This window comes from Oncorhynchus masou, chromosome 28, assembly GCF_036934945.1.
Source record: "Oncorhynchus masou masou isolate Uvic2021 chromosome 28, UVic_Omas_1.1, whole genome shotgun sequence".
Lineage (NCBI taxonomy): Eukaryota > Metazoa > Chordata > Actinopteri > Salmoniformes > Salmonidae > Oncorhynchus > Oncorhynchus masou.
This window is the reverse complement of record NC_088239.1, coordinates 10,874,322-10,901,315: the sequence shown is the minus strand read 5'-3', so window position 1 is coordinate 10,901,315 and position 26,994 is coordinate 10,874,322. Positions and strand designations below refer to the sequence as shown.

Sequence of the window (26,994 nt, the reverse complement as noted above, 5' to 3'; positions counted from 1 at the left end):
GAGAGAGGAGGGGGGGTAGTACACTACGAAACTAATCGGATTATGGGAAAGTTTAGCGTGTGCCTGTTTCTCTATTCTACATTGGTTTCTATTCTATTCTACACTGGTTTGGTGTGTGTGGTATTTTTAATTTCTGTACTGTCTGTTTTCTCCCCGAAATGAGGACCGGAATTTTGTCTCATCTCGATGATGAAATAACAAATCGGCGGAACTCTCTCGGTTTGATTTGTTTAGGAGGACTTTGACTGGTGAATTAAAATGAAGAAAAAAAGCACCAATAATCTTCTCATCTCGAATGCGGACTACAAACCCGTGTTGCCTGGGTTGGTACTCCAGAGCGAGAGCAGAAATATGTTTTGATGTCTATTTCTCACGGAATGCGGGATGATGGAGTTGAAATATTAACCGGGACATATTCCCCAAAGGAGTCGGAGCGGCAGTTGGCCTGTTGGATTACGTCAAAACTATTTGCCAAACCTTCACTTTCATTTCATTTCCAGGCTCTTTACAAAGTTAAACTCATAATCCGCGTTGATGTTGGCAAACACATCCAAGTGCGCCAGCCCACATCCACCATTCTTTCCCCCAAGGAGGACAGCCACCTAGGGGGTTAGATGGTTCTGATCACGGACGAGAGAGACGGAGGTGGCTCCTCTACTACGACCCGTGTCAACCAGCTGCAGCAGAGCACCAAAGGCGCCAGCGTTTTCTTCCAGGTCCACCCGACCATAACCGCCGAACCCCCGCCCTTATCAAACGACGACTCATACCTCGGGTCCTGTGAGTCTGAGGGAGACGAGGACGATGACTACGAGGAATACGACGATTTATCGTTATTACCGGACACCAAGAGTATCGCCTCGGACGACTCATTCTACCCACCGGACGATGCGTTCGCGGACAACGAGCGGACCCCCTCCCCGCAGAGTCCCGAGCCGTTGTCGTTCTTCCAGGCGTGCTGCACCAACAATGCCACGATAGTCCGGATCATGATCCGACAAGGTGTGAAGGAGGCGGAGGTGAGGGAGACGGATAAAAACAACAGGGTAAGTCGAGTTCGATGTGCCTATATGTACAGTGTCAAATAGTTTCCTCGGAAAGTGTTCTGTTCTAATGCATGTATATCCAGTGGCTGCTCCTCTTGTGTGTTTGGAGATGAGGAAAATATAATTAGGTCGTTTGGACACAATTGCGCGTGAGGTGCGAACTCATATGTGCGTAATTACGCATGGTCAAAAGGCGTATCCAAAGTGATCAACTGTTGCATGTCTGTTGGATGAAGACTTGGGCATTTCACACATTTATGTCACAGGAGTTAAACAAGAACATGTCAGCCACCACAACAGTATTTAGATGATCCATATATCACCGACCACTGTAGCTGATCATAACCAGGGGTGTAGAGCTGCCACTGTTCAAACTTTCAGATTCATGAGGACCTTTGTATCCCAAAGTTAAACCTGTCCTTCCATCCCTGCTGAACTGAGTTGCTAATGTAGTTTGTTCCACATCTTGGCCTAAGTGCTTTGTTTCCTTGGTTTCCCTGGTTTTGTTATGAAACTGGTTTCCTGTAGATGGATGAAACATTATATGGGTATACTTTATTGTACCCAGTTCCATGTTTTATTCAAGTTGTTTGATATAACGGCCATATTCATTTAATATCCTCTCAGGTGTGTGTGTGTGTTTGTGTGTGTTTGTGTGTGTGTGTGTGTGTGTGTGTGTGTGTGTGTGTGTGTGTGTGCGTGCGTGTGTTTGTGTGTGTGTGTGTGTGTGTGTGCGCGTGTGTGTGTGTGTGTGCGTGCGTGTGTGTGTGTGTTTCTCCCTACCCATAGTTTATGGGTTTAGAGAGAGGAGCCTGGAGCTCTGCTAGTCATAATTACAGCAACAGGAAAACACTGAGCCTCTCGCAGTCAGTAGAACAGCCAGTCTTGTTTGTTTGTTTGTTTGTTTGTTTGTTTGTTTGTATGTATGTATGTATGTATGTATGTATGTATGTATGTATGTATGTATGTATGTATGTATGTATGTATGTATGTATGTATGTATGTATGTATGCATGCATGTATGTATGCATGTATTTCTGTGTGTCTGTGTGGATTTAGGGTAATTGTGAGAGAATCAGTGTAATATAGGTTTGCTTTCTGACTTTCTAATATGAATCTACCTTCAAATGAAGGGCCTGTTTTAAGACAGAGATTCATGAGAATACTTTTCTAATTTAGGTCTACAGACTGTCCAGCGACACATTACAACTCAATATCTGTTTTCTATAAAACATAGTGTAGATTTTATTAGACGATGTAAGTCAAAGAGAGAGCGAGCTTCGCATCTGTTTATCAACGTTCCGATCCACCTGCTGTTTTAACTGTCATTATGACTCAACAGATGTTTTTCAACCACAGCCCTCACAACAGAGAGACCAAAGAGGAACTGGCTGGAAACCACCAGTGGGGCCACTCCTCCATTGACACACAGACACTCAAAGCCACTGAAGTCTTCACTGCTGTACGGGGCGGCAGGGTAGCCTAGTGGTTAGAGCGTTGGACTAGTAACCGGAAGGTTGCAACTTCAAATCCCTGAGCTGACAAAGTACAAATCTGTCATTTTGCCCCTGAACAGGCAGTTAACCCACTGTTCCTAGGCTGTCATTGAAAATAAGAATTTGTTCTTAACTGACTTGCCTAGTAAAATAAAGGTTACAAAAATTGTTGTTTTGCTTTTTTTCATGCAAAGGACAGTTGCATAAACATACACAGACAAACACACACTCACTTGTTCTATCAGTGCACTGTATCAGGGGCCTTTTCTCAGATTGTACAGTGAAGTGGTCATGCAGTCCTCTCTGTGTGTAATCACTGATGAGGTCAGAGTGCCTGAGGGAGGAGGAGCGGGAACTACATCATCGGAACCGGAATGCCATGATGCCGACTGGATGTGTCTCTCTGCCTGGCCCTGTGCCTGCTACCCATCTCACCCCATGCTGTATAGCATTGAGAGAGAGAGAGAGAGAGCTGTCCCTTCTTGTCACCCTGATAAACTCTGCGTGCGTCTGCTGTCTGTCTCATGTTCATTACACTGAGAGATACTCCTGTCTCCTGTCTCCTGTTTCCTGTTTCCTGTCTCATGTCTCCTGTCTCCTGTTCATTACACTGAGAGATACTCCTGTCTCCTGTCTCCTGTTTCCTGTCTCCTGTCTCCTGTTTCCTGTTTCCTGTCTCCTGTCTCCTGTCTCCTGTCTCCTGTTCATTACACTGAGAGATACTCCTGTCTCCTGTTTCCTGTTCATTACACTGAGAGATACTCCTGTCTCCTGTCTCCTGTCTCCTGTTCATTACACTGAGAGATACTCCTGTCTCCTGTTTCCTGTCTCCTGTTTCCTGTCTCCTTTCTCCTGTTTCCTGTCTCCTGTCTCCTGTTTCCTGTCTCCTGTTTCCTGTCTCCTGTTTCCTGTCTCCTGTCTCCTGTTTCCTGTCTCCTGTGTGTGTCTCCTGTTTCCTGTCTCCTGTCTCCTGTGTGTCTCATGTGTGTTCATTACACTGAGAGAGAGAGAGAGTTCATTACAGAGAGAGTCTCCTGTCTCCTGTCTCATGTCACCCTGATAAACTCTGCGTGTCGTCTGCTGTCTGTCTCCTGTTCATTACACTGAGAGATACTCCTGTTTCCTGTCTCCTGTTCCTGTTTCCTGTCTCCTGTCTCCTGTCTCCTGTTCATTACACTGAGAGATACTCCTGTCTCCTGTTTCCTGTCTCCTGTCTCCTGTTCCTGTCTCCTGTTTCCTGTTTCCTGTCTCCTGTCTCCTGTCTCCTGTTCATTACACTGAGAGTCTCCTGTCTCCTGTTTCCTGTTCATGTCTCCTGTTCTCCTGTCTCCTGTCTCCTGTCTCCTGTCTCCTGTTCATTACACTGAGAGATAGTCTCCTGTTTCCTGTCTCCTTTCTCCTGTTTCCTGTCTCCTGTCTCCTGTTTCCTGTCTCCTGTTTCCTGTCTCCTGTTTCCTGTCTCCTGTCTCCTGTTTCCTGTCTCCTGTCTCCTGTCTCCTGTTTCCTGTCTCCTGTCTCCTGTTTCCTGTCTCCTGTCTCCTGTTCATTACACTGAGAGATACTCCTGTCTCCTGTCTCCTGTCTCCTGTTCATTACACTGAGAGATACTCCTGTCTCCTGTTTCCTGTCTCCTGTCTCCTGTTTCCTGTCTCCTGTCTCCTGTTTCCTGTCTCCTGTCTCCTGTTTCCTGTCTCCTGAGAGATACTCCTGTTCCTGTCTCCTGTTTCCTGTCTCTCCTGTTTCTCCTGTTTCCTGTCTCCTGTCTCCTGTTCCTGTCTCCTGTTCATTACACTGAGAGATACTCCTGTCCTGTTTCCTGTCTCCTGTCTCCTGTTTCCTTTCCTGTCTCCTGTTTCCTGTTCTCCTGTCTCCTGTTTCCTGTCTCCTGTTTCCTGTCTCCTGTTTCCTGTCTCCTGTTTCCTGTCTCCTGTCTCCTGTCTCCTGTTTCCTGTCTCCTGTTCATTACACTGAGAGATACTCCTGTCTCCTGTTTCCTGTCTCCTGTCTCCTGTTTCCTGTCTCCTGTCTCCTGTTTCCTGTCTCTTGTCTCCTGTCTCCTGTTCATTACACTGAGAGATACTCCTGTTTCCTGTTTCCTGTTTCCTGTCTCCTGTCTCCTGTTTCCTGTCTCCTGTCTCCTGTTTCCTGTCTCCTGTCTCCTGTCTCCTGTTCATTACACTGAGAGATACTCCTGTCTCCTGTTTCCTGTCTCCTGTCTCCTGTTTCCTGTCTCCTGTCTCCTGTTTCCTGTCTCCTGTCTCCTGTTTCCTGTCTCCTGTTTCCTGTCTCCTGTTTCCTGTCTCCTGTTTCCTGTCTCCTGTCTCCTGTCTCCTGTCTCCTGTCTCCTGTTCATTACACTGTTCATTACACTGAGAGATACTCCTGTCTCCTGTTTCCTGTCTCCTGTCTCCTGTTTCCTGTCTCCTGTCTCCTGTTTCCTGTCTCCTGTCTCCTGTCTCCTGTTCATTACACTGAGAGATACTCCCTGTTTCCTGTCTCCTGTCTCCTGTTTCCTGTCTCCTGTTTCCTGTCTCCTGTTTCCTGTCTCCTGTTTCCTGTCTCCTGTTTCCTGTCTCCTGTCTCCTGTTTCCTGTTTCCTGTCTCCTGTTTCCTGTCTCCTGTTTCCTGTCTCCTGTTTCCTGTCTCCTGTTTCCTGTCTCCTGTTTCCTGTTTCCTGTCTCATGTCTCCTGTCTCCTGTTCATTACACTGAGAGATACTCCTGTCTCCTGTCTCCTGTTTCCTGTCTCCTGTCTCCTGTTTCCTGTCTCCTGTCTCCTGTTTCCTGTCTCATGTCTCCTGTCTCCTGTTCATTACACTGAGAGATACTCCTGTCTCCTGTTTCCTGTCTCCTGTCTCCTGTCTCCTGCCTCATGTTCATTACACTGAGAGATACTCCTGTCTCCTGTCTCCTGTTTCCTGTTTCCTGTTTCCTGTCTCCTGTCTCCTGTCTCCTGTCTCCTGTTTCCTGTCTCCTGTTTCCTGTCTCCTGTTTCCTGTTTCCTGTCTCCTGTTTCCTGTCTCCTGTTTCCTGTCTCCTGTTTCCTGTCTCCTGTTTCCTGTCTCCTGTCTCCTGCCTCCTTTCTCCTGCCTCCTGTTCATTACACTGAGAGATACTCCCTTCTCCTGCCTCCTGTTCATTACACTGAGAGATACTCCCTTCTCCTGCCTCCTGTTCATTACACTGAGAGATACTCCCTTCTCCTGTCTCGTGTTCATTACACTGAGAGATACTCCCTTCTCCTGTCTCGTGTTCATTACACTGAGAGATTCGTTGTACATCAGCTGTACTATTTGAGTGTGTATGGGGCCAACAAAGGGATTAGTGGTTAGGGTTTGAGATGTGTTTTCAGTTTGCTTAGTCACAGAAACAAGGGACAATGTTTTCATCTGTGAAATGATCTCTTGGATCAGGAATGATGACCTTAGCTATCTGTCACACTGTCAACAAAGCTCTGTTTTTGGGTTTGAGTCTCTCTGTGTGACGTACGTCCCATCTCATGTCCTCTGGTGTTACCGAGGCAACATCTATATCTGATACACAGACAGAAACAAAACTAAATCTGTCAAGAAAGGGGGAACACTTATAGAATTCTGTTTACTATTGCTGTAGTTTAGAAGTAAAATGTAACAATGTAAAATGTAACAATGGAACCTGGTCAGTTGAAGACAAGGAACGATGAACAGGCTACATGGTAGAGTAATATGGTAGCATACAGCAACAGTACACAGTCAACAACCTGTCTAGGGGGTTAAAGGTCATCCTCTGGACTGGACACAACCCTGATGATAGAGAGAACCTCTAAACCAGTGGAGGCTCTTCAGATGAGGAAGGGGAGGACTATAGTCCTCAGTGAGTTTCATAAAAACAAAAATAGTGAAACGTTAAAAAAGTTATCCTTTTTAGATAAAACTGTACTAAATATATTCACGTCACCAAATAATTGATTAAAACACACTGTTTTGCGAAAAAGGTCTATGGTAGCCTCAACAGCACTCTGTAGAGTAGCACCATGGTGTAGCTGTACGACAGCTAGCTTCCGTCCTCCTCTGGGTACATTGACTTCAATACAAAACCTAGGAGGCTCATGGTTCTCACCCCCTTCCATAGACTTACACAGTAAAACAACTTCCGGAGGACGTCCTCCAACCTATCAGAGCTTTTGCAGCTTGAACTGACATGTTATCCATCCAATCAAAGGATCAGAGAATGAATGTAGTACTGAAAGCATAAGCTACAGCTAGCTACCACTGTAGTGTATAAAATGTGATGAGTAGCTGACTCAAAGTGAGAGAAAGACAGTAGTCGAACAGTTTTTAACAAATTAATTTCTTCCAAAATTAGGGAGAAGCAAGAGAGAAATAGAGAGAGAGAACTTAACTTTAACTTAGCGAGCAAATGCATGCTATGTTAGCTAGCAGGCTATGGCTATCAAACAGAGAGGGATGCTATGTTAGCTAGCAGGCTATGGCTATCAAACAGAGAGGGATGCTATGTTAGCTAGCAGGCTATGGCTATCAAACAGAGAGGGATGTTATGTTAGCTAGCAGGCTATGGCTATCAAACAGAGAGGGATGCTATGTTAGCTAGCAGGCTATGGCTATCCAACACTGGAACTCTTCCAAGTCAAGGTAAGCGTTTGGTTTTACGAATTTATTGCCACCGGGGCTCGCCAGTGTAACTGCCAAACGGCTTTCTGACTGTACGCTGTACTGCACGATTGTACTGCATGCGTTAGTTCTAGCAGTTCTAGTAGACTATGACTTGACAATGATGTAGGCTGTGTGTAGCAGTTAGCGTTTATGATATGAACGTTTGGCCTGGAAAGGTTTTTTCACCTACTCACAGACAGCTGATGTGCTGTGCACTGAAATCCATAAACGAAGGGAAAAGTTGAGAGGAGTCGAGTGCGCAGATTGTCTAATTATATTAAACAATGAGCAACGTTACCATGCAGTGTTTATGTGGCTGTTATGAAAGTGAACTATTTTCGTGTGATCAGGTGGTGTATTCATTCCACCGATTCCGTTGAAAAACTTTTCTTAAACGGAAGCAAACGGAATAAAACGGGGATAAACATACCTGAATTTGTCTGATAGACTTGTTTGCAACTGTTGAACTAATGATTACACCCTAGATCAGCTAGATGCAGGCAAGAATGTACAAGGTGGTATTGAATGTGTCACTGTTTGTCACCTTGTTTACTCACAATACTCTTGACCTGTGTGCATCTTCGTTGTAAACTTTCATTCATAGGTTAGGTTGTAGTAACCTCATGATTGGAACAGGGACCATTTGAGTATCATCGAGCAGCCTAAACCTATAGATGTTACATTGAACTTGGTGAATGGAATATGAATGACAGTCATCCAACATGCTGTAATAGAAGTAAGGCCATGCTCATAAAGAAATTATCTCTCATCATAAACAGCACTGACCGCCACTGCTCTAAACCCCTAGAGATAAAGACACTGACTGGAGGGACAACGGGATGTTTTATTCAACATGTTACATTTCTTCTTTCTTGAGGTTGATCTTTCTTTTGTTGAGGAAAGGCTTCAAAGTTGAACATACTGTATGTCTTCAACACAAACACACCACTCTCTCAGTGACCTGTGGAAGTTTCAGCAACGGGCTGTTTCTTGACAGAGTAGTGTGTGCGTGTCTATTTGTATGTGTGTGTGTGTCAGCAGTGGCAGTCCCTCCCTCCTTCTGTCTCGGTTTAGCCTCTCCCACGCTCTCTCTCTCTCTCTCGCTCTCTCTGTCACACACAGATGGATGGACACAGCAGATCACTAGAATGAGGCCACCCCTCTCTCTGTCCCTTCCCCATGTTACCTCACCCCTCTCTCTCTCTCTCTCTCTCTCAGTGTGAAGCTGATAGGGCTAAGCTTTTCTATTTCTGTCTCTATATTCCGAGATTACTCCCTGGCACTGGGTCTCTCTCTCTCTCTCTCTCTCTCTCTCTCTCTCTATGTGTATCAGCGTCCTGGGATTTTGTGTGTGTACCTGTGGGGCTGAGAGCGGAGTAGTTTCACTCAGTGACCCTATTGACCTTAAGGACCTCCTCCTACAGTATATATCTAATGGGACTAGCCCTGATGCTCCTCCTCTTTCCCCCGACCCCTCCTACAGTATATATCTAATGGGACTAGCCCTGATGCTCCTCCTCTTTCCCCCGACCCCTCCTACAGTATATATCTAATGGGACTAGCCCTGATGCTCCTCCTCTTTCCCCCGACCCCTCCTACAGTATATATCTAATGGGACTAACCCTGATGCTCCTCCTCTTTCCCCCGACCCCTCCTACAGTATATATCTAATGGGACTAGCCCTGATGCTCCTCCTCTTTCCCCGACCCCTCCTACAGTATATATCTAATGGGACTAGCCCTGATGCTCCTCCTCTTTCCCCCGACCCCTCCTACAGTATATATCTAATGGGACTAGCCCTGATGCTTTCCCCCGACCCCTCCTACAGTATATATCTAATGGGACTAGCCCTGATGCTCCTCCTCTTTCCCCGACCCCTCCTACAGTATATATCTAATGGGACTAGCCCTGATGACCCCTCCTACAGTATATATCTAATGGGACTAGCCCTGATGCTCCTCCTCTTTCCCCGACCCCTCCTACAGTATATATCTAATGGGACTAGCCCTGATGCTCCTCCTCTTTCCCCCCGACCCCTCCTACAGTATATATCTAATGGGACTAGCCCTGATGCTCCTCCCTTTCCCCCGACCCCTCCTACAGTATATATCTAATGGGACTAGCCCTGATGCTCCCCTTTGACCCCTCCTACAGTATATATCTAATGGGACTAGCCCTGATGCTCCTCCTCTTTCCCCCTGACCCCTCCTACAGTATATATCTAATGGGACTAGCCCTGATGCTCCTCCTCTTTCCCCTGACCCCTCCTACAGTATATATCTAATGGGACTAGCCCTGATGCTTTCCTCCTACAGTATTTCCCCCTGATGCTCCCCCTCCTACAGTATATATCTAATGGGACTAGCCCTGATGCTCCTCCTCTTTCCCCTGACCCCTCCTACAGTATATATCTAATGGGACTAGCCCTGATGCTCCTCCTCTTTCCCCTGACCCCTCCTACAGTATATATCTAATGGGACTAGCCCTGATGCTCCTCCTCTTTCCCCTGACCCCCCTCCTACAGTATATATCTAATGGGACTAGCCCTGATGCTCCTCCTCTTTCCCCTGACCCCTCCTACAGTATATATCTAATGGGACTAGCCCTGATGCTCCTCCTCTTTCCCCCTGACCCCTCCTACAGTATATATCTAATGGGACTAGCCCTGATGACTAGCCCTGATGCTCCTCCTCTTTCCCCTGACCCCTCCTACAGTATATATCTAATGGGACTAGCCCTGATGCTCCTCCTCTTTCCCCTGACCCCTCCTACAGTATATATCTAATGGGACTAGCCCTGATGCTCCTCCTCTTTCCCCTGACCCCTCCTACAGTATATATCTAATGGGACTAGCCCTGATGCTCCTCCTCTTTCCCCTGACCCCTCCTACAGTATATATCTAATGGGACTAGCCCTGATGCTCCTCCTCTTTCCCCTGACCCCTCCTACAGTATATATCTAATGGGACTAGCCCTGATGCTCCTCCTCTTTCCCCTGACCCCTCCTACAGTATATATCTAATGGGACTAGCCCTGATGCTCCTCCTCTTTCCCCTGACCCCTCCTACAGTATATATCTAATGGGACTAGCCCTGATGCTCCTCCTCTTTCCCCCGACCCCGCTACACAGTTTCTCCCTGTAGTTAAGAGCTCCTTAAACTGACTCCCCGAAAAACATCTGGGTCAGATGGTATAGATTCTTTCTTCTTTAAGGTTTCTGCCACTATCATCGCCAAGCCCATCTCTGACCTTTTTAACCTGTCTCTCCTTTCTGGGGAGGTTTCCAGTGCTTGGAAGGCAGCCACGGGGTGTCCTTTTTTAAAGGGGAGATCAAGCTGATCCTAACTGTTATAGGCCAATTTCTATCTTGCCCTGTTTCTCAAAAATGTTGGACAAACTTGTCAATAATCAACTGACTGGTTTTCTTGATGTCTATAATATTCTCTCTGGTATGCCGTCTGATTTATGGATGTGTCACTGCAGCCTTCAATGTTTAATTTATGTCACCACTGTTCTTGACTCTAAGCAATGATGTGCTGATATTTTATTGACTTGGCCGAAGCTTTTGATATGTAGCCATTCCAAGTGGATCACCAAACATTTCTGTAAAACACACAACGATAAGCCCTATTCTTTATTTGTTTGCAGGTCGCTGCACTTGATTCAGCAGCGCCGGGAAGTCAGTGTTCCCATGTTGAACCATTTCATGTGTCTGAAGGTAGAACTCCGCCTACCTGCAGGCCCAGAGAAACAAATCATGTACACCTGTAGGCCTACCGCTGGCCAATCAGATAGCTGAGATCACAGTGTCGAGTTCCCTCGCTCCATAGGCTGTAAAAAGAAACCTTGAACATTTTTGAAACTATGACTAGAGAGAGACTCAATGAATATAGCAAAGAGCTGCTGTTTTTATGATTAAGTTAATCTTTAAGTTGTTATTCAGCACATTGTTCAACAGTTTTATAAGACATCAAATGCGTGTTTCAATAAGCTTGCGTTGATATTATTTGGGAGTTGTGTATTTTTTAATATCAAGGAATATTTCACTTTCTCTGGTCATATGAGTAACAACATGAATTGGTGCATGAGGCAGAGATAATGCAGTGCGACTTGAGTTTCGCTATCAGCTGGAAGACTGTCTGTCCTCTTTTCTCAGCGGAGGGAGGGAGAGAGAAGGGACAGTGAGTCGCGTGGGAGGCAGCCTCAACTGCACTCTCACTCCCCTCAGACTGACCATCAGATGCAGGCTAATAGTCTACTCAAATTTTAAAAAGCTAACTATTATGCTCACTCAGCTGTGCCTCACAAGTAATACAGCAAATGATCTATTACCAACCAGTGTGGTCATAAACCTTCCATTTTGAAAATGGTATGAGAAGAACAGCATTGGCGGGAAAAATAAAGTGTATGCAGTGATAATGTTTCAGAGCATTTTTAAACAATTTTATTTTGGGTAATTTTCATTGTTGGACATAAAATACTTTAAAAACAGTTTTGAAATGATTTTATTAGTAAAACATCTGTTTGGGCTTTTTGCGGTTTTGGGCTTTTTGCGGTTTTGGGCTTTTTGCGATCTACAAATAATTTGTCATTATGTTCTGGCCCCCATCCACTCAAGAAAAAAATTGCCCATGGCCGAATTTAGTTGATGATCCCTGGTATTGAGCTTTATTAAGTCACCTCATATCAGTACTTAGGAGTATGGTTAGACTACACGGTCCTTCTCTCAGCACATGTGGCTTGCGAAAGTATTCACCCCCTTGGCATTTTTCCTATTTTGTTGCTGTACAACCTGGAATTCAAATAGATCTTGGGGGCGTTTGTATCATTTGATTTACACAACACACTTTGAAGATGTAAAATACAATATTTATTGTGAAGTAAACAAGAAATAACACAAAAAACAGAAAACTTGAGCGTGCATAACTATTCCCCCCCCCAAAAAAAATCCAATACTTCGTAGAGCTCTCTATAAGCTTGGCACATCTAGCCACTGGGATTTTTGCCCATTCTTCAAGGCAAAACTACTCCAGCTCCTTCAAGTTGGATGGGTTCTGCTGGTGTACAGTAATCTTTAAGTCATACCACAGATTCTCAATTGGATTGAGGTCTGGGCTTTGGCTAGGCTATTCCAAGACATTTAAATGTTTCACCTTAAACCACTCAAGTGTTGCTTTAACAGTATAATTAGGGTCATTGCCCTGCTGGAAGGTGATTCTCCTTCCCAGTCTCAAATCTCTGGAAGACTGAAACAGGTTTCACTCAAGAATTTCCCTGTATTTAGCACCATCCATCATTCCTTCAATTCTGACCAGTTTCCCAGTCCCTGCCGATGAAAAACATTTCCACAGCACGATGATGCCACCACCATGCTTCACTGTGGGGATGGGATTCTTGGGGTGATGAGAGGTGTTGGGTTTACACCAGACATAGCGTTTTCCTTGATGGTCAAAAAGCAACATTTTTGTCTATTCTGACCAGAGTACCTTCTTCCATATGTTTGGGGTGTCTCCCATATGCCTTTTGGTGAACACCAAATGTGTTTTCTTTTTTTCTTCTTTAAGCAATGGCTTAAAGCCCAGCTCTGTGGAGTGTGCAGCTTTTATTTTTTTAATTTCACCTTTATTTAACCAGGTAGGCTAGTTGAGATCAAGTTTGCAACTGCGACCTGGCCAAGATAAAGCAAAGCAGTTCGACACATACAACAACACAGAGTTACACATGGAATAAACAAACATACAATCAATAATACAGTAGAAAAATCTATATACAGCATGTGCAAATGAGGTAGGATAAGAGAGGTAAGGCAATAAATAGGCCATGGTGGCGAAGGAATTACAACATAGCAATTAAACACTGGAATGGTAGGATGTGCAGAAGATGAATGTGCAAGTAGAGATACTGGGGTGCAAAGGAGCAAGATAAATAAATCAATACATTATGGGGATGAGGTAGATTGTATGGGCTATTTACAGAAGAGCTATGTACAGGTGCAGGTGACCAGTTAGCTGAGATAAGGCGGGGCTTTACCTAGCAGAGACTTGTAGATGACCTGGAGCCAGTGGGTTTGGTGACGAGTATGAAGCGAGAGCGTACTACCCACCCCCAGTGGTGGGTGGTAAACGGGGCTTTGGTGACAAAACAGATGGCACTGTGATAGACTGCATCCAATTTGCTGAATAGAGTGTTGGAGGCTATTTTGTAAATGACATCGCCGAAGTCGAGGATTGAAGGATGGTCAGTTTTACGAGGGTATGTTTGGCAGCACGAGTGAAGGATGCTTTGTTGCGAAATAGGAAGCTGATTCTAGATTTAATTTTGGATTGGTCATGTTTAATGTGAGTCTAGAAGGAGGGTTTACAGTCTAACCTGACACCTAGGTATTTATAGTTGTCCACATATTCTAAGTCAGAACCGTCCAGAGTAGTTGGATGGGCGGGCAGCGATTGGTTGAAGAGCATGCATTTAGTTTTACTTGCATTTAAGAGCAGTTGGAGGCCACGGAAGAAGAGTTGTATGGCATTGAAGCTTATCTGGAGGTTAGCTAACACAGTGTCCAAAGAAGGGCCAGAGACTTAAAGTGGTCCTGTGGACAGATACTCCAATCTCTGCTGTGGAGCTTTGCAGCTCCTTTAGGGTTATCTTTGGTCTCTTTGTTGCCTCTCTGATTAATGCCCTCCTTGTCTGGTCCATGAGTTTTGGTGGGCGGACCTCTCTTGGCAGGTTTGTTGTGATGGCATATTCTTTCCATTTTTTAATAATGGATTTAGTAGTGCTCCGTGAGATGCTGATGATATTTTTTTAGAACCTCACCCTGATCTGTACTTCTCCACAACTTTGTCCCTGACCTGTTTGGCGAGCTCCTTGGTCTTCACGGTGCCGCTTGCTTGGTGGTGCCCCTTGATTGATGGTGTTGCAGTCTGGGGCCTTTCAGACAAGGTGTATATATATTGAGATCATGTGACACTTAGATTGCACACAGGTTGATTTTATTTAACTAATTATGTGACTTCTGAAGGCAATTGGTTAAAACCAGATCTTATTTTGTGGCTTCATAGCAAAGGGGGTGAATACATACAGTTGAAGTCAGAAGTTTACATACACCTCAGACAAATACATTTAAACTAAGATTTTCACAATTCCTGCCATTTAATCCTAGTACGAATTCCCTGTCTTAGGTCAGTTGGTATCACCACTTTATTTTAAGAATGTCAGAATATATAATAGTAGAGCAAATTATTTATTTGAGCTTTTATTTCTTTCATCACATTCCCAGTGGGTCAGAAGTTTACATACACTCAATTAGTATTTGGTAGCATTGCCTTTACATTTTTTAACTTGGGTCAAACGTTTTAGGTAGCCTCACACAAACTTCCCACAATAAGTTAGGTGAATTTTGGCCAATTCCTCATGACAGAGCTGGTGTAACTGAGTCAGGTTTGTAGGCCTCCTTGCTCGCACACGATTTTCGCACACGATTTTCGCACACGATTTTCAGTTTCATTTTGCCACAACTTTGGATGCTTGGGGTCATTGTCCATTTGGAAGACCCATTTGCGACCAAACTTTAACTTCCTGACTGATGTCTTGAGATATTGTTTCAATATATCCACGTAATTTTCCTCCCTCATGATGCCATCTATTTTGTGAAGTGTCCCTCCTGCAGAAAAGCACCCCCACAACATGATGCTGCCACCCCCATGCTAGCGACTGGAACGAGCATGGTACTACCATGTTGTGTTTCTGTCATGTTGTGTTGCTACCATGCTGTGTTGTCATGTTGCTGCTACCATGTTGTGTTGTCATGTGTTGCTGCCATGTTGTGTTGTCATGTTGTGTTTCTACCATGCTGTGTCGTCATGTTGTGCTGCTACCGTGATGTTGTCATGTTGTGCTGCTTCCATGTTGTGTTGTCATGTTGTTTTGCAGCCATGTTGTGTTGTCATGTTGTGTTGCTGCCATGTTGTGGTGTTGTCTTAGGTCTCTCTTTTTGTAGTGTTGTGGTGTCTCTCTTGTTGTGATGTGTTGCTACCATGTTGTGTTGTCATGCTTCCATGTTGTGTTGTCATGTTGTTTTGCAGCCATGTTGTGTTGTCATGTTGTGTTGCTGCCATGTTGTGGTGTTGTCTTAGGTCTCTCTTTTTGTAGTGTTGTGGTGTCTCTCTTGTTGTGATGTGTTGCTACCATGTTGTGTTGTCATGCTGCCATGTTGTGTTGTCATGTTGTGTTGCTGCCATGTTGTGTTGTTGTCTTAGGTCTCTCTTTTTGTAGTGTTGTGGTGTCTCTCTTGTCGTGATGTCGGTTTTGTCCTACATTTACATTTTGAATCCCATCCCCGCAGGCCGTCTTTGTCAATACAAATGTATTCTTAATTGACTTGCCTCGTCAGATAAAGGTTCAATAATGTTTTTGTTTTTTTATCCTGCGCTCTGGCATTTTGGCCACCTGTAATGTTTTGTTCTGGGAAATGTATGATTAGACATGTTTTTTAACACCTGCTGATCAAATAGATGTTATTTGTCTCAAAAACAGTGAAAATGTGTAACTTGTATAACAATTAGGGTTTCAAACAGGGAAAAAATGTAATGTTTCCACAACAGGGTTGGGATTTGGACGTTGCTCCAGGCAAAACACTATGGACACCAGACTGCTGTCTTTTAATCAACGAATATCTTCAAAATTAGCCAATTTAGTTGTTGTATTTGTTCTGTGGATGAAGAGTTTGCACTGTTGCAAACAAGTAAAGACAAATCTTACGAAATGTAAAACATGATCCAACAACCTTGGACATGGAAACCTGTTACTCAAGCACATTACAGAACAATGTCATCCACACTAAAGACACACCTCTTCACACAGATTCTCTGTTGTCTTAGTTACAGAACAATGTCATCCACGCTAAAGACACACCTCTTCACACAGATTCTCTGTTGTCTTAATTACAGAACAATGTCATCCACACTAAAGACACACCTCTTCACACAGATTCTCTGTTGTCTTAGTTACAGAACAATGTCATCCACACTATAGACACACCTCTTCACACAGATTCTCTGTTGTCTTAGTTACAGAACAATGTCATCCACACTAAAGACACACCTCTTCACACAGATTCTCTGTTGTCTTAGTTACAGAACAATGTCATCCACACTAAAGACACACCTCTTCACACAGATTCTCTGTTGTCTTAGTTACAGAACAATGTCATCCACACTAAAGACACACCTCTTCACACAGATTCTCTGTTGTCTTAGTTACAGAACAATGTTATCCACACTAAAGACACACCTCTTCACACAGATTATCTGTTGTCTTAGCTTTCCATCCTCCGTCTAGTTCACTTCCCTGGTTAGTCTGTCATCATGTTTAGTCAGTTTTTATATCCCGACTTATTTTAATGTGATTTTTATAGCTTTTTATCCTGCTGGTTTCCTTCTGTATGTTAAGTGACTTTGGGTGTCTTGAAAAGCACTTAAAATAAAGTGTAATGTGATTATGAATGAAACTTGTGCATTTAAAAAAACAACAACATTCAAATCCTTTTGGAGCTGCTAAGCAGTTATGCAGAACCGAGTGCAAGAGCTGGGAGCAACATCAATCCACTACAGAACAGATTAGGATTTGGGAAGGACACACATTAATCTGCTTTAAGAACAAGCCAGCGCCCTAAATGTAAAACATCAGAACGTCCGCTATGTGTATGGCCAGGTACATTACGTGCAAAGGCAATATTTCACACACACAGCCATCGTCTCACGTAGAATTTAAACACCAATGAACAATTTCGCTGCTCAGTTATTCCATGAATTCCTGATAATGCAGCACACAAATCACTTAAATCACACACACACACACACACACACACACACACACACACACACACACACACACACACACACACACACACACACACACACACACACACACACTCACACTCACACACACTCACACACACACACACACACACACACACACACTCACACACACACACACACACACACACACACACACACACACACACACACACACACACACACACACACACACACACACACACACACACACACACACACACACACACACACACACACACACAGTCGTTCCCTAGAAGTACCTCTCACGGTGATTGTTTCAGGGTTGAGCCGTGAGTGTCTGGCATTATTTTTAGCCTCAGCAATCAATAGGCTTGTCTCATACCCCCCTCCACCTACCCACCCACCCACCCACCCACCCAATCAACCAACCACACACTCACTCACTCACTCACTCACTCACTCACTCACTCACTCACTCACGTACACACACACACACACACACACACACACACACACACACACACACACACACACACACACACACACACACACACACACACACACACACACACACACACACACACACACACACACACACACACACACACACACACACACACACACACAACCTGTTGCTTTAAACCATCACCTGACATTAATCATGTTAGCAGGTTAATGCAAACACACCTTCTCACCAACATAGCTGTTAGACAGGCCCTCGAGAGCTGCAGTCCTTCTGGTTTTCTTTTAACACTAAGATTAAGAGGACTTAGATTCCTGCCATAAACCCCGGACCGTTGATCATCACAGCTAGCTAACTGCCACTGAGTGACCCAGCCCTGAAGCGTGCCCTGAGCCAGGCGCTTCTCCCGGCTAGCAAACGAAATTACCACAACTACAATACCTCTTTTGCCATCTGGCACGGTTCCTTCGTCAACACGGCGCCCCGCCGTACCACCATGACTGGACCCGGAGACGTAATTCCATCAGCTGTGCCTTCAACCGGCCTTCTCCGGACGACAAAGCAGACGCTTCTACTTTCCCCGGACTGCTAACACAGTCAGTCAGGAAAGCAAAGACTTTTTCAAACAGAAATTTGCATCCTGTAGCTCTAACTCCAAAAAGTTCTGGGACACTGTAAATTCCATGTAGAACAAGAGCAACTTCTCCCAGCTGCCCACTGCACTGAGGCTAGGCAACACGGTCACCACCGATAAATCCTTGATAATCAAAATTGTCAATAAGCATTTCTCTACAGCTGGTCATGCTTTCCTCCTGGCTACCCCAACCCCGGCCAACAGCTCCGCACCCCTCGCAGCTACTTGCCTAGACAATCTGGACCCTCTCTTTCCAAAATTATCCGCGATATTGTTGCAACCCCTATTACCAGTCTGTTCAACCTCTCTTTCGTTTCATCCGAGATCCCTAAAGATTGGAATGCTGCCGTGGTCATCCCCCTCATCAAAGGGGGATTACACTCTAGACCCAAACTGTTACAGACCTATATCCATCCTACCCTGCTTTTCTAAATTCTTTGAAAGCCAAGTTAACAATCAGATCACAGACCATTTCAAATCCCACCGTACCTTCTCCGCTGTGCAATCCGGTTTCCGAGCTGGTCACGGGCCATGCTCAAGGTACTAAACGATATCATAACCGCCATCAATAAAAGACAGTACTGTGCAGCCGTCTTCATCGACCTGGCCAAGGCTTTTGACTCTGTCAATCACCATATTCTTATCGGCAGACTCAATAGCCTTGGTTTCTCATATGACTGCCTTGCCTGGTTCACCAACTACTTCACAGACAGAGTTCAGTGTGTTCTCCGGTCCTCTGGCAGTCTCTATGGGGGTGCCACAGGGTTCAAATCTCGGGGCAACTCTTTTCTCTGTATATATCAACGATATTGCTCTTGCTGTGTGTGATTCCCTGATCCACCTCTACGCAGACGACACCATTCTGTATACATCTGGCCCTTCTTTGGACACTGCGTTAACTAACCTCCAAACGAGCTTCAATGCCAAATAACACTCCATCTGTGGCCTCCAAACGTTCTCTGCCCGCACCCGCCTGCCCGACTAGCATCACTACTCTGGACGGTTCTGTCCTAGAATATGTGGACATCTACACATACCTAGGTGTCTGGCTAGACTGTAATCTCTCCTTCCAGACTCATATCAAACATCTCCAATCCAAAATCAAATCTAGAATCGGCTTTCTATTTCACAACAAAGCCTCGTTCACTCACGCCGCCAAACTTACCCTAGTAAAACTGCCGATCCCACCGATCCTCGACTTCGGCGATGTCATCTACAAAATAGCTTCTAATACTCTACTCAGCAAATTGGATGCAATCTATCACAGTGCCATCCATTTTGTTACCAAAGCGCCTTATACCACCCACCACTGCGACCTGTATGCTCTAGTCGGCTGGCCCTCACTACATATTCGTCGCCAGACCCACTGGCTCCAGGTCAACTGTAAGTCTATGCTAGGTAAAGATCCGTCTTATCTCAGCTCACTGGTCACGATAACAACAACCACCTGTAGCACGCGCTCCAGCAGGTATATCTCACTGATCATCCCCAAAGCCAACACCTCCTTTGGACGCCTTGCTTCCAGTTCTCTGCTGCCAGTGACTGGAACTTACATTTCCCTCACTAACTTTAAATATCAGCTATCTGAGCAGTTAACAGACCGCTGCAGCTGTACATAGTCCATCTGTAAATAGCCCACCCAATCTACCTACCTCATCCCCATATTGTTTTTACTTTGCTGCTCTTTTAAACACAAGTATCACTATTTACACACCATCATCTGCTCATCATCATCTGCTCATCTATCACCCCAGTGTTAATCTGGTAAATTGTAATTACTTTGCTACTATGACCTATTTATTGCCTTAACTCCTCATGCCATTTGCACTCACTATATATTGACTTTCTTTGTTTCTACTGTGTTATTGACTGTACGCTTGTTTATTCCATGTGTAACTCTGTGTTGTTGTTTCTGTCGCACTGCTTTACTTTATCTTGGGCAGGTCGCAGTTGTAAATGAGAACTTGTTCTCAACTGGCCTACCTGGTTAAATAAAGGTGTTCTCAACTGGCCTACCTGGTTAAATAAAGGTGTTCTCAACTGGCCTACCTGGGTAAATAAAGGTGTTCTCAACTGGCCTACCTGGTTAAATAAAGGTGTTCTCAACTGGCCTACCTGGTTAAATAAAGGTGTTCTCAACTGGCCTACCTGGTTAAATAAAGGTGTTCTCAACTGGCCTAACTGGTTAAATAAAGTTGAGAAAAAAACAAGAAAAAAACAACATATAGATTGGAGAAGGGGACTGTTACATACATATAGAGGTTGGAGAAGGGGACTGTTACATACATATAGAGGTTAGAGAAGGGGACTGTTACATACATATAGAGGTTGGAGAGGGGGACTGTTACATAGATATAGAGGTTGGAGAAGAGGACTGTTACATACATATATACGTTGGAGAAGGGGACTGTTACATACATATAGAGGTTGGAGAAGGGGACTGTTACATACATATAGAGGTTGGAGAAGAGGACTGTTACATAGATATAGAGGTTGGAGAAGAGGACTGTTACATACATATAGAGGTTGGAGAAGAGGACTGTTACATAGATGTAGAGGTTGGAGAAGGGGACTGTTACATATACAGTATGTAGAGGTTGGAGAAGAGGACTGTTACATAGATATAGAGGTTGGAGAAGAGGACTGTTACATACATATAGAGGTTGGAGAAGGGGACTGTTACATACATATAGAGGTTGGAGAAGGGGACTGTTACATACATATAGAGGTTGGAGAAGGGGACTGTTACATACATATAGAGGTTGGAGAAGGGGACTGTTACATAGATATAGAGGTTGGAGAAGAGGACTGTTACATACATATAGAGGTTGGAGAAGGGGACTGTTACATACATATAGAGGTTGGAGAAGGGGACTGTTACATAGATATAGAGGTTGGAGAAGAGGACTGTTACATACATATAGAGGTTGGAGAAGGGGACTGTTACATACATATAGAGGTTGGAGAAGGGGACTGTTGCATACATATAGAGATTGGAGAAGAGGACTGTTACATACATATAGAGGTTGGAGAAGGGGACTGTTGCATACATATAGAGATTGGAGAAGAGGACTGTTACATAGATATAGAGGTTAGAGAAGAGGACTGTTACATACATATAGAGGTTGGAGAAGAGGACTGTTACATACATATAGAGATTGGAGAAGAGGACTGTCACATTGCTATAGAGATTAGAGAAGAGGACTGTTACATACATGTAGAGGTTGGAGAAGAGGACTGTTACATACATGTAGAGGTTGGAGCAGGGGATTGCCACACTGGGCGCAGTTGTTGTGGGAGGTTAAGTGCCTTGCTCAAGGGCACAACGGCAGTCAATGGCATCTAGGATTTGCTACCAACAACCCTCTGGTTTCCATCTCACTTCCCAACAGATTATTTTCCCAGTCAGACCCAGGATTCAAACTGACAAACCTCCGGTTGCTGGCTTGCCTCTCTAACCGCCGCTACTCTAAAATATACATTTTACTCCTAATAGAAAGAATACCCCAAGTTTGCTGTCTCTATTGTACTGTCCTTTATTCCTCTCCTTTGTAACCAATACCTCTTATATCCTTGCTCTGTCTCCATCTCCTCTCCTTTGTAACCAATACCTCTTCTATCCTTGCTCTGTCTCCATCTCCTCTCCTTTGCCTCTCTCCACTCACCCCCCCCCCTCCCTCTCTGACAGTAGTGTTTGTTTTGGCTGATGAAGTGTTGGCCTTCCGGAAAACACTGGAACTTTTCCAGGAGATTCCAAGCTGTATACACACACATTTCACTGGCATTCCAAGAACACGGCATTCCAAGAACACGGCATTCCAAAAACACGGCGTGACAGAAAGCAGTAGGAGTTTTCCACAAGGATCGAAATTCTGTTTTAACAGCAAACAAAACTGATTTAATGTTGATGGTATGATATTAGTTTTGGACCGTACATACAGGCCTCCCGTTGTTGTCTAACCTCATTGACACTGGCTTTGATCTCATATCATGTTTCCCCAGTTAAGCATCAGAACAGAACTAGCACTGTCAACTAGATTGTCTATTCAGGAAGCAACTTTACCATGCAGACACGCACGCATGCACGCACAATGGCCTTCCCGGAACAGTAGCCACCTCAGCGCTATAGGTAGAGAGGGTGGGAGGGAGAAACAGAGCTGTTGAAGACAGAACATTAAAACGCCTGTGACTGTCTGAGACAGCCTTTTAAACCTTTTCTCTCTCTCTATATCTCTCTCGCTCTCTCTCTCTCTCTATATATATATCTAACTCTATATCTCTCTCTCTATCTATCTCTTTCGCTCTCACTCTCTATATATATATCTCTAACTCTATATCTCTCTATCTCTCTTTATATATATCTCTAACTCTATATCTCTCTATCTCTCTCGCTCTCTCTATATATATATATATATCTAACTCTATATCTCTCTATCTATATATATCTCTAACTCTATATCTCTCTATCTCTCTCTCTCACTCTCTCTCTCTATATATATCTCTAACTCTATATCTCTCTATCTCGCTCTCGCTCTCTCTATATATCTCTAACTCTATATCTCTCGCTCTCTCTCTCACACACACAGACGGGGCTGATGGTGGCGTGCTACCAGGGTTATGTTGACGTTGTCATAGCGTTGGCTCAGTGTTGTCACCTGGATGTCAACTGGCAGGACACTGAGGGGAATACCGCCCTCATCACAGCTGCACAGGCAGGTACGACACACAAACACACAGACCCACACACACTCGCATGCGTGCACACAGACCCACATACACTCGCATGCGCGCACACAGACCCACACACACCGCATGTGCGCACACAGACCCACACACACGCGTGTGCGTGCACACAGACCCACACACACTCGCTTGCGCGCACACAGATCCACACACACTCGCATGCGCACACACACAGATCCACACAGTTCAAAAAGGTTCACAAGGCTCTCCCCATCTCGCCCCCCCTCCAGGTCACATAATGATCAGTAACTACCTGTTGAACTACTCCCCTGGTCTGGACATAGAGAGGAGGAACTGTCATGGCTTCACGGCTCTGATGAAGGCTGCTATGCAGGGCAGGGTGGAGTGTGTACGAGCCCTGATGCTAGCAGGTAAGTACACAGATGGACAAACAAATTCACCTGCTTCATATTTAACTTACTTTAACATATATTTCATCATTCATATTTAATATTTAACTTCAAACAGTTATTTAAAGCAGAAATAACATCTACCAGTAGGGTTCAATTTGACATCTGAAGGATCTCGTCATACATTTATCTCCTTGCCTCTTTCCTCCTCTCTCCTTCTCTCTCTCTTACTCTCTCCTCACCCTACCTCCTACTATCTCCTCCTCTTTCCTCCACTCTCTCCTACTTTCCTTCTCTCTCTCCTACTCTCCTCCTCTCTTTCTACTCTGTAAGGAGCTGACACGGAGGCGAGGGACTTTGGTCGTCAGCTGACCTCCAGAGAGTGGGCGTTTTTCACAGGACGCTACGACACCGCCTGGGCCATGACACGTCTCCACTCCAGACCCTGTCCTTATCAACTATGTGACACATACAGGTAGACTATACTTGATGAGTGATGATGAGGATGGTGGTGATGATGATGATGGTGATGATGAGGATGGTGGGGATGATGATGAGGATGGTGATGATGAGGATGGCGGTGGTGATGATGAGGATGGTGATGATGAGGATGGTGGTGATGATGATGAGGATGGTGATGATGACGAGGATGGTGGTGATGATGATGGCGGTGGTGATGATGAGGATGGTGATGATGAGGATGGTGATGATGAGGATGGTGGTGATGATGATGAGGATGGTGATGATGAGGATGGTGGTGATGACGAGGATGGTGGTGATGATGATGGCGGTGGTGATGATGATGATGGTGATGATGAGAATGGTGGTGATGATGATGGTGAAGATGATGATGGTGATGATGATGCTGGTGGTGATGATGATGATGGTGATGCTGGTGGTGATGATGATGATGGTGATGCTGGTGGTGATGATGGTGGTGATGATGATGATGAGGAGGATGGTGGTGATGATGATGGTGGTGGTGATGCTGGTGGTGATGATGATGGTGGTGATGATGATGAGGAGGATGGTGATGATGCTGGTGGTGGTGATGGTGATGAGGAGGATGGTGGTGATGAGGATGGTGATGAGGATGGTGATGATGCTGTTTCTGCTGATGATGGAGGTGGTGATTCTTATTATTATTATACAATGTCATCGGTATAGTTTCATATTGCAATTCTTCCAATCGTATTATTTCCTAATCTGATATAATTGTTCCAGTCCAGAGTGGCCCCAGCTGGCGTCTCTAGTATCTAAGGCCCGGGAGCCTCGAGGCTGTATGCAGCGTATATCAGACACCATACGAAACGCTCTGACGTTCGCCAACATCACAGAGCCTGACGACGAAGGAGTCTTAGATCACCTAGTCACCGTCACAACAGCACTGGGGAGCCCCTTCGTGGCGATGGCTTGTTCCACAGTGAGTTAGAAACGTCTGTTTCTTCGTTCCTCTCACTTCTACTGTATTTAACCTCTCTCTGTCTTCATGTTCTCATTGCTCACCCCCCCCCTTCCTCTGATATACCTGTTTGTACTTGCTCTTCAGGTGTGTCCGACAAGCCCACCTTGCGTGGGTAAACGTCGCTACTCCGTCCCAGAGATCCTCCGACGCCAACGGGCCAAAGAACTGAAAACCCAGAACCCTGAGAGGCTCGACAACCACGGCAAACTCTTCCAGAACTCACGGGTCACTCTGGTGCCCAAACCTCCAAAGGACCGGCGGACCATCCTGCTACCGCCGAACAAAAACCCCACCACGACTAACCCTACCCTCGGTAAGGTGTCTGTGGCTGGGGCCTCTTCCTCCATGGCCCTGAGAAAGACTAGCCTGCTGCCTCTGGGTATGGTGAAGTGTAGCAGTGTGCGGCCGGGGATGTCCATTCCCAAGGTGAGAATCTCTAAGGCCCCAACGCCGACCTTTGAACCTGAGAGAGTCCACAGGAAGAGCAGTTTTAAGGACGGAGGGGGCGACTTCCTGCAGCTTCCCAAGTGGAGGTATAAAGAACTGAAGGAGGAGAGGAAGAGAGCGGAGGAGGCGGAGAGGAGGAGGGTGGAGGCGGCCACGAGGCGGCACCTGGGTTCCAGGAAGAGGAAATGACATCGTAGGAGGAAGTGATGTCACTCCACCCTGTCCTCCACTGTTGCCTAGGTAGCAGTTCAGAGGTTTTTTGGGGCTTTTTGAGGGAGTAAAAGTGACAGTGCTTTATTTTCTAATGCATTTGATTCACAAAATCAGCAGTATTTTTATAGTGTGATTTCTGTATTACCTGACACTTACCCAGGCTACAAACCCATATGATCTGACTGTGTACAGATCATTTTTCACTAATATATCTGACACATCACACGTTGAAACTTTATTGCCTAAAATGATGATACTATACGCTTCGGGAAGGGTTAGAATGGGACAAATATAAAGGGTTAAAATATTGCGTAGCCTATACAACCGTTGAGTTAAGCCTCCCAGCATTTCAAACTGACTTATCGTCAAAGATAAACATAAGATAAGCATCATTTTGTTACCAATGGCATTCGACTGACTTTTTTACATAGGCACTGTGCTTTGATATGTTGAAATGGCATCTACTTTATATTGGCTTTATGAAAGCTTTTCTAATTCTGTGAATGTATTTTGCATATAGATTGTACCTCATCAGGTATTTTTTTATTATGAGTATACTATATATAAACTGTTTTTATTTTCTACTAAAGTAGGCATATTTTGAGAATGTGAATGAAAAAAAGAAATGTCTTATTAGCAATATTATCTATCAAATGGAGGAAAACAAACTATATCCTGAAATGTTTACATGTTATGAATGAGATCAAAGTACTGCGACACTGACCTCAGATCAGCATCTAGGAGCACCTTCATCATGTGCTTTTCACAAACACACGTGTGTATTCCGATCAGACAGACGCCATACTATTGGTTGATAAGTTCAACAGAAAATAATGGGAGGTAGGATCACAAATGGCAACTGGAAAGTCTTGATATAATATAGTATTATTATGGTAGGGATTGATATAATGTAGTATTATTATGGTAGCGATTGATATAATATAGTGTTATTATGGTAGGGATTGATATAATGTAGTATTATTATGGTAGCGATTGATATAATATAGTGTTATTATGGTAGGGATTGATATAATGTAGTATTATTATGGTAGCGATTGATATAATGTAGTGTTATTATGGTAGCGATTGATATAATGTAGTATTATTATGGTAGCGATTGATATAATGTAGTGTTATTATGGTAGGGATTGATATAATGTAGTATTAACATGGTAGGGATTGAAGAGAAGACAATTTCACAGTGATAACCCCAAAGACAGGACTGGCTTTAAGTGGCATATTTTAGGTGTGTCTAACAGCCAGTGAGATATGTTGCTATGGAGTTACTAGGGGGCAGTTATTTCTGTAAACAAATGGAGCAGGCTAGGCAGCAGGAGTGGAACACTAAAATGCTTTCCCAGACATATCGCAAAGACTCCAGGTGAATTCTGTGTCTGCCCAAGTGTGCCCTGGTTCCCCTCATTGATTTAATAGGAATGGACGAAAACTCTCTAAACTCTCTGCTTATACAAGTCCAATTTAAAAAAAATATATATATTTAGTGAACAAGTGTACTCTTCTCTCAGGAAGCCACGCTATGGATTTACGAAACAGATTCACAAGGTTTTGTTTGTTTGAGTGGTAATGGAACCACAATGGGACCAGCAATATCTAGTCCGCGTACTCTACAATGTTCTTGTTTATGGTGAATAAAAACACAACTGGAATGCAA

At 44.5% G+C, this 26,994-nt stretch overlaps 1 protein-coding gene across 1 annotated transcript; it reads left to right on the top strand.

Annotated features, from left to right (window-relative positions):
• On the top strand, window positions 1-26,994 carry LOC135517155 (ankyrin repeat domain-containing protein 33B-like). Its single transcript, XM_064941203.1, has 6 exons — window positions 1-1,046; window positions 22,691-22,820; window positions 23,078-23,218; window positions 23,531-23,672; window positions 24,422-24,620; window positions 24,747-26,994. The coding sequence occupies exons 1-6, from the start codon at window positions 615-617 to the stop codon at window positions 25,296-25,298; spliced, it is 1,596 nt and encodes a 531-aa protein (XP_064797275.1). The 5' UTR covers window positions 1-614; the 3' UTR covers window positions 25,299-26,994.

Bases quoted from the DNA above. Each gene is read 5' to 3' on its own strand.
- LOC135517155 (XM_064941203.1), top strand. From the start codon at position 615: ATGGTTCTGATCACGGACGAGAGAGACGGAGGTGGCTCCTCTACTACG. The intron at 22,821-23,077 runs GTACGACACACA...CCCCCCCTCCAG, and splicing joins CATCACAGCTGCACAGGCAG to GTCACATAATGATCAGTAAC. The intron at 24,621-24,746 runs GTGAGTTAGAAA...CTTGCTCTTCAG, and splicing joins TGGCGATGGCTTGTTCCACA to GTGTGTCCGACAAGCCCACC.